Source organism: Capra hircus, chromosome 15, assembly GCF_001704415.2.
Source record: "Capra hircus breed San Clemente chromosome 15, ASM170441v1, whole genome shotgun sequence".
NCBI lineage: Eukaryota > Metazoa > Chordata > Mammalia > Artiodactyla > Bovidae > Capra > Capra hircus.
The window spans coordinates 36,330,889-36,339,335 of NC_030822.1; the positions used below are offsets into that span (position 1 = coordinate 36,330,889).

An 8,447-nucleotide genomic window follows, 5' to 3' on the forward strand; every position below is an offset into this window, starting at 1 on the left:
GAAGTTCCTCTTTATCATGTGAAATATTTGTACAAGGGTCAGGATTATAGCCCATGGTCATAACTTTCTCTTTTCTTCCTTGTCCTGTTTGGATTGCTACTTAAGCCTCTTTGTAAAAACGCAATGGAAAAATGCAAGAATTAATAACAATGAGTTATCTGTTTGAACTCCCAAGCCATGTTTTGGGAGTATTATGGACAAATTTGACATTGACCCCAATTTTTTTAACTTTGAAATATAAAAAGTGAGTGGTTTTTATTGACAAAATAAGTTCACCTCATTCTTAGACTGCTGATTCTCACAAGTACAAGATATTTCTTGAGGTGAAAAAATGAAATCAAAACAAAGACAATACCTGTAACATATTTTCACAGTAATTTAGCAATATGTAAATTACCTTGTTGTCAGGAGTTGTCAGGAAACTGTATAGACTGTTATACTCAGACTGCCAAGTGGATCAAGCAAGGAAAACTGGGTTTAAAAAGCTGTATAAATTGGTGGAAATGACAATATGCATTCTAATGCTAACTGGCACATTGTAGGAAGCAGCTGGAAGCAAATAGTCCCCAAGGTACACTTGTTAACGTTGCACTTGTTTATAAAGCTTGTGAAATCAAACATTCAGAATGCATCTACTCTCCTTCTGATGACAGGTAAACAGGGACAAACATCAATGGGAGAAGGAAACCAAACTTTTGTGCTTGAATTTACCTTGCTGGGACTTTCACAGGATCCAAAGATCCAAATCTTGTTGTTCTGTGTTTTCCTGATCATTTACCTTCTCTCTGTTTTTGGAAACCTGCTCATAATAATCCTTATCCAAACTGACCCTCAACTTCACACTCCCATGTACTTTTTCCTCAAAAACTTGTCCTTTGTTGATCTTTGTTTCTCTACAAGCATCGTTCCCCAGATGTTGGTCCACTTCCTTGTGAAAAAGAAAACCATTTCCTTTGCTGGGTGCTCACTACAGATAGTTGTCTTCCTCCTAGCAGGGTGTACAGAGTGTGCTCTTCTGGCGATGATGTCCTATGACCGTTATGTGGCAGTCTGCAGGCCCCTACACTATTCTACTCTCATGACCCACAGGGTTTGTGTCCAGTTGGCCATAGTGTCCTGGATCAGTGGGGCATTTGTGTGTTCAGTGGACAGTGCATTTACACTCTGTCTCCCCTACCAGGGACAGAACATAATTAATCACTATTTTTGTGAACCTCCTGCACTCCTGAAGCTGGCTTCTGCAGACACCTACAATGCTGAAATGGCCCTCTTTTCAATGGGTGTGATTGTTCTCCTAGCTCCTGTCTCTCTCATCCTGGTCTCTTATTGGCATATTATCTCCACTGTGATTCGGATGCAGTCAGGGGAGGGGAGGCTCAAGGCGTTCTCTACCTGTAGCTCCCATCTCACTGTTGTGGTTCTCTACTATGGCTCTGGAATATTTGCCTACATGAGACCCAATTCCAAGACAATGAGTGAAAGGGATAAGGTCATTTCTTTGTTCTATTCAGTTATGACTTCAATGTTGAACCCTATAATTTACAGCCTGAGGAACAAGGATGTGAAGGGAGCTCTGAGAAAACTGGCTGGAAGATAGTCAACATTCAGAGGCAATGATTATTGACATTTTAAAAAATTACTTTGACTACTTTGATAGACAACAATAGCTCTACTAGCTTCATTCTTTTCTTTCCTTGCCTTGTTTGCCTCAGTTGATTTTCTTCTCTACAAATATTCACTGAATGCCTACCCTATGAAAACACTGTGCCCAGAACCTCAAAATATGAGTAACTTAATGCCTTTCTTAAAAAACTTGAAATTCACAAGATAACACAAATATAACTCTTTTAAGAGGTAACTCTTTCAAAAGCTAAATAAAGAAGGAATATTTTACAAACTTTTGCACAGCAGAGGAAACCATGAACAAAATGAAAACCTATGGACTGGGAAAAATATTTGCAAATGATGGAACCAAGAACTTAATTTCCAAAACACAAACAGCTCATCCAACTCAATAACAAAAAACCAACCCAATCAAAAAATGAGCAGAAGACCGAAACAGACATTCCTCCAAAGAAGACAGTCACTGTCACTGTGTGTGTGTGTTCAGTCGTGTCCAACTGAGCACAACCCTATGGACTGTAGCCCACCAGGCTCCTCTGTTCATGGAATTTCCCAAGTGAGAATACTGGAGCGGGTGGCCATTTCCTACTCCAGGGGATCTTCTTGACCCGGGGATTGAACCTGCGTCTCTTGCATCTCCTGCACTGGCAGGTGGATTCTTTACCACTAATGCCACCAGTCAGTTGGCCAACTGTCACCTAAAAAGACACCCAACACTGCTAGTTATTTGCGAAATGCAAATCAAAACTATGAGAAGTCACCTCACACTGGTCAGAATGGCCATTATTAAAAAGTCTACAAATAACAAATCCTAGAGGTGGTATGGAGAAAAAGGAATCCTCCTACATTGTTGATGGAGTTGTAAATTGGTGCAGCCACTATGGAAAACTGCGTGGTCATGCCTTCTTTTTAGGAGAAAGACAATGATTAAATGGAAAATTAAACTTGGCAATTTGCATGAGCATTAAGTAAGTGAAAGTTGCTAAATCATGTGCAATTATTTGTGACCCCATGGACTATACAGTCCAAGGAATTCTCCAGGCCAGAATACTGGGCTGGGTAGCCATTGCCTTCTCCAGGGGATCTTCCCTACCCAGGGATTGAACCTGGGTCTCCTGCATTGCAGGCGGATTCTTTACCTGCTGAGCAACAAGAGAAGCTGCATGAACACAGGATCACAATTAAAACAAAACAAAACAAAAATTTCTTTTTAATTTTTAAAAAATCTCATTGATCATATTATCTAACTAATGTTTTAATCTCTGTAATTTTCTTAGTTAACTCACGCTGAGCTTCTTTATTAAAATGTCTGGGAGGTCTATATTCATTATATTCTAGCCACAATGACTTTCCTTTTCTTCCTCAAAAATGAAAAGTGCATTCAACCTCTAATCATTAGCACTGGATATTCCTTGCATCTGAAACATTCTGCTAATCAGCCTTGGTGCACTTAACTTGTACTCAGCATTGACAGTTCATTCTCAACAAAACTATCAGCTCTCTAGGGGCCTTCATGAAACATACAGTCTAAGACAACATGCCTTCCAGTCACTCTCTATCTCCATTATTGCTTATTTTTGTGTTTATGGGACTTCTATCTCTGAAATTATCTTTATTCATTTGGAAACATTCTGATTAAAACCAACTTGAAAGATGGAATGACAAAATTAATAAAAATCCAAGATCTGTAAAGGGAATCTGGCCATAGTGGTGTGTCATAAATATAAGGAGGAAAAGATTTAAGAAATGAGAGGTACTCAACAGTGACAATGCAAAAGGATAGTCAAAAAGAATTAGAACTGAAAGATTGCCCATCAAAGAAGAAAAGATATTGGATAGGTGCCTGCAGGCAGTGGTTTTGTTATTCATTTTTTATCTTTTGTTGTTGGCAACAAGAATCCTCACTTATAAAATCAATATGGGATTAAATTATATGATACTTCAATTCCTTTCCAGTTCTAATATAATATGACTAAGTCCCAAATAATTAATAATAGTATAATTCAGAAAATTAAAAAAGTATTAATATTGAATAATTATTCAATACATTATCCTTCTCTCTGATTCCCTTCAGTGTAGTAACTAGTTATTCCAGATCCTACGTCCATCATTCTCTTTTGCTCTATTTTATACAGTTTTACTGAATCCACAAATATTCCTCTAAAAAGATTTTATCTGAGTTTTTAACCTTATAAAAGTTATTCCTATTTCTTATAAAAGTGTTCCATACTTTTTATTTTAAAAATCACTATTTGCAAAAACAGGGACACAGACATGCAAAAGAGACTGTGGACACAGTGGGGGAAGAAAAGGGTGGGACTAATTAAGAAAGTAGTATTGACATATATATACTATCGTGTGGGAAACAGACAACTAGTGGGAAGCCACTGTATAACACAGGGAGCCCAGCCTGGTGCTTGGTGATGACCTAGAGAGGTGGGATGAGAGCAGGGAGGGAGGCTCATATATGTATAATTATGACTAATTCACACTGTTGTATAGCAGAAACCGACAAAACATAGTAAAACAATTATCTGCCAATTAAAAAAAAATTTATCTGAATTTTTAACCTTATAAATGAAGTACCATGATACATAATCTTTAGGGCTCTTTTTTTCACTTAATATTAAATTGCTGAATTATTTGTTTGGTTGTATGTCCTTCTGGTTCCTCTGTTTTGATTGCTGCATGATACTCTTTTGTGTGGATATTTATCTATTCCACTGTTGATGGACATAAAGCTTGTTTCCAGTTTGTTGTTTTTTTAATTGTGAATAATGTGCTCTTACATTTCACATGTGTAAAACCTTCTTTGGGGTATGTTCTTTTTATGAGAAAAATAAAAAATCTTGTATTTTATTTCTTTTGTTGTACTTCTGCAATAATTTTCTTGAGCATATTCTTTTTATAATCAGAACATAAAAAATGTATTTTTCATTTGCTTAAAACTGAAAGAAAAAAGATATAACTTCAGCAGCAGAATTTTTCAGAATTTTCTGGAAAAATAAGTGACTAAAGAGAGACTAAAGAATGAGGAGGACCTGGCAAAAGACTGGGTGAGAGAATGGCCTGAACTGCAGCAGTGATGGATAGAGGCAGGTGCTGTATCATTCATTATCTTAGAAGCAGCTGAGTCCACTTGAACTGAGCGTAGGAACATGCACACACGTGTACTCATGAATTAATGAAAGAAAAAGGGAGAAACAAGAAACATAAAAGTGTAGAAAGGTCCAATAAATCAGTGCTTTGATGCTAATTAAAGCTCAAGGAAGGAAGGCCTGATATGAGCAGAAGCACTGCAAAGTTCATTTCTCTCTGGCGGATAGTGGCCCAGGCTAGAGGCACAACTTGGGAGACGGGGAGTGGCAGCATTTACAGAACCCGCAAGATACACTTCGTAATTTGGAAAGAGAGCTAACCAGGGGCCCTTGCTTCTTAGGTCATTCACTGATACTGTCTATTTAGTGGGACTTTGGAAACCGCCTCGGTAAATCCATGTGAGGGCAGCATAGCCCTCATGCCTCAGAGCTCATTTAGTGGGTAAAGTTTGCTGGAGTTGGAGGCCAGGAGACATGCCTGGGAGATTCATTAAAATTTTGTTTCCTGGAGCAGCATTTTCAGGGGAGGTCATGTCAGCTGAAGGGATGAGACCATGATGCTTCCCCCAGGACAGGGCCCCAGCTCACTGTCGCCCCAGGGACAGTGAGGCTGGTGTATAGAATCTCCATTGGGCAGCTCCTTTTATAACTTTTTAGTCAATTTCCTTCTCATCTTTTTTCATGGCTCCCAGTAAGATAGGAATACCTGAAAATCTGAGTACCTGGGCTCAAGAATTCAGTTAGAATGATGCCAAGGCTCTGAAGGTTTTCTCACAAGGAGAATTTAGCTTGTGCGTAGCGATTTAGCTCCTTGTTTCCCCAGGATCCTGCCTAGGTTCTCATCTGCTCATTGGCATCCACTTCCACCTCCAGAGAGGACTGACAATGTGACTGGAGGTGTCTTTGACCTCTGATTTCAGTCACAGCTGTACACATGCCTACATCCTCCCCTGTCAGAAGAACCGTCACCTCTTTCTTCATCTTCTTGAACATCTTCATCCCTCAAATGAATCACAGGGCAGTAGGTGTACTCAGGCAGCTGAACCCCTCCCCATCTGAGGTAAGGGCTCTTTCTTTGTTTCAAGAAAATTAAGTGGAATCTGGAAGTCTTGAGATATGTGGTCAAGACCTCACTGCTCTGCTTCTTAGATTCTCAGTCCCTCAGCCATTATAACTCGTCCATTCCATTCTATACTTTAGGTACCCTTACATATACCCACAATTGATCTGTTCCACTGGCAAGACCTGGGTTCCTATACTTCCTGATGCTGGTATCCTGGTAAAAGTCTCAGTATTATCTCTAGACCTAAATTATCCTGGCCTCAGATGGTTTGACGTGTACCCATAAAAAACTGGGATCTCAAAAGAGGATAATCTAAAATCAGTTGAAGTGCCTATTCGATATATGACTGCTTGATATTAAAGTCCAATGCTACAGAAAAAGCTAATTGAAGTCAATGAGTACTTTAAAGTATGCTAACAGTGATACAGAGTAATAACATAAAGATGTGATTCCAAATCTTTGACTCCATCTTCTTCATTGGCTTTGTCTGACCATTTCCTTTAAAGTACAACAATGCCCCTCTGTTAATGTCGGTTTCTATCCTCTTCCCTTGGTCTGAGGTATTCACCCACCATCAGCAGTTTTCCAGAAAGGGGGCTCTTCCTGTGTAGGCACACTATATGTTTGCTGGCGTTTATCTTCAGATGACCATAGTGGAGACAAACTAGAGAATGGAAAGAGGGAGAGCAGGACTCTGAATCAAGGGGAGGAAGGCAGATAGAAACGATCTTTAGTCCTAAGTATCACCACTTTACAAGTCCTGATTTTTCTTTTTAAGTCCTGTCCAAATTCCTGGAGCATACATCTGGATAAATATAACCAGTTAATTTTTTTCTTCCCTTTATTAATATATCCGTTCATCTTTTTAATTCAAGGAAAGTATTCCAAGTCATATATATGCTAGGAACAGTACTAAGAATTGTCTTTGAATTTGTGTTTTTGTCACTGCCAACGGGCAAAGAAGTTCTTCCAGTCACTGTTTCTTTGTTTCAACATATAGACCTGGTTTTGTGAGGCCAGAGAAAGATCTCAGACCCCAAAGAATGATGAAACAGTTTTACAAGATGATTTTCTGGTTGACTTCTTGCCTGGACTTCACTGTGGCGTAAGTGCAAGGAGGATACTTGCACTTGTACTGCTTCAATGTCCTGACCTTTATAGTGCTATCTCCTCTCTCTGTAATTGCACTCTGACCCCTTTTTCCTTAGCCCGCTTATATTCATCTGCAGCCTGTAGCTTGTATAAGTGACACAGAAGTGATTATATAAAGTTTCCTTCCCTGATACTTCACTTAGATAGACTCATAGTATGTTACACTTTCCTTCGTATTTCATTGCCAGTAGATGTGTGTAGGTGTTTATGTAATGGGTTTCACATCCATGCAATTTCCCTAGCATCAGATATAGTGCCTGGTGTATTATAAGTGCTTAGTAAATATTTATGGTGTAAATGAAAGGAACTAGATCAATTGGAAAAGCCTTCCAATTTTAGGATTTTATCATCCAACTACTGAAAGGTCCCAACCCTAAGTTGACAACATTGGTGACATAAACTGAAGAGAGAGGGGTAAGAGCAGATGATACAAAGGAAGGAGGAAACATTTGGTGGATTATTCTCTTCTTTTCCAGAGTGCCTCCTGAGTCCTCCATCCAACTATGAAAGGTCTGCGTCCATGTAGAGGAAATGAAGTAGCACTGTTCCACACACCACTTGGTCTCCTGGTCAAATCTTTCCACCAGTACTTCCACAGAGATTCAGGGCTCAGCAGAACCAGCATCTTTCCTCATACAGCTAATACTGAGATAGAGGATCTCTTTTTTTGTTCAAGATCTTATTTTGACTTTCAAGTGATGGGATGGCTTTGGACCTTTTCTATAAAGCCCCCTCTTTTATAACTCACCCCTTCTATCATGTACCCTAAACACAAATACCTTGCCATATCTTTTCAAATCTCACGCATCACCTTCATTTCTATCCTCATTCCTCCTGAGAAAACATCTTACCATTACCTGAAAATAGGCAAACATCTTTTGTACTGTTCCTGAATATGTACCTCCAAAATCTATACTATCCCAGTGATTCAGTCATGCACATAATTCCTCTTCCCTTCTATAAAGTAGCAGTATGCTCATCAAGGATGTGAGGACAGTTCAAGAACACAAGAGACCAAGTGGTCCAAGAGCCAACATGTTCCCTGTTGAGAAAACTGTTCAGAACAATGAGACTGGAAAATGAAGCCAGATGTCATGTCTAGGGGAGCAGAAAAAACAGAATTGGAATCCCAAGGAAATTTAAAGCAGAAAAGCAACTGAATTAAAAGCCAATGTGCAGAGTAATTTTTTTGTTGGGAAGATAGCTACGATTTTATCTATTTATACAGATATTTGCTTGGCTTCATTCTCTTGGTTATCTTATTTAAAGATGACAGGCTATGATCAAGTGCTTATTTCTAATTTATATGATACTTTATAATAATTTAATGAAAAGATTCATAAATTCAGAAGCCAGAAGGCAAACCTAGCTACCAAGAGGAAAAGATATCATCTCATAGAATTCTTATTGGTAATTCCACAGTGATGTGAGACAATACAAAACTAAGATAATCTCCCTTAGAAAGACTTTCATCAAGACCCTCTGGTTCTACATAACTAAAGAAACACAGA

At 38.8% G+C, this 8,447-nt stretch overlaps 1 protein-coding gene across 1 annotated transcript; it reads left to right on the forward strand.

Moving 5' to 3' along the window:
- LOC102174952 (olfactory receptor 2D3-like) lies at positions 656–1,597 on the forward strand. Its single transcript, XM_013969588.1, has one exon. The coding sequence runs from the start codon at positions 674–676 to the stop codon at positions 1,595–1,597; it is 924 nt and encodes a 307-aa protein (XP_013825042.1). The 5' UTR covers positions 656–673.

What these genes read in the sequence shown, in the direction of transcription:
- LOC102174952 (XM_013969588.1), top strand. Translation starts at nt 674, where the DNA reads ATGGGAGAAGGAAACCAAACTTTTGTGCTTGAATTTACCTTGCTGGGA.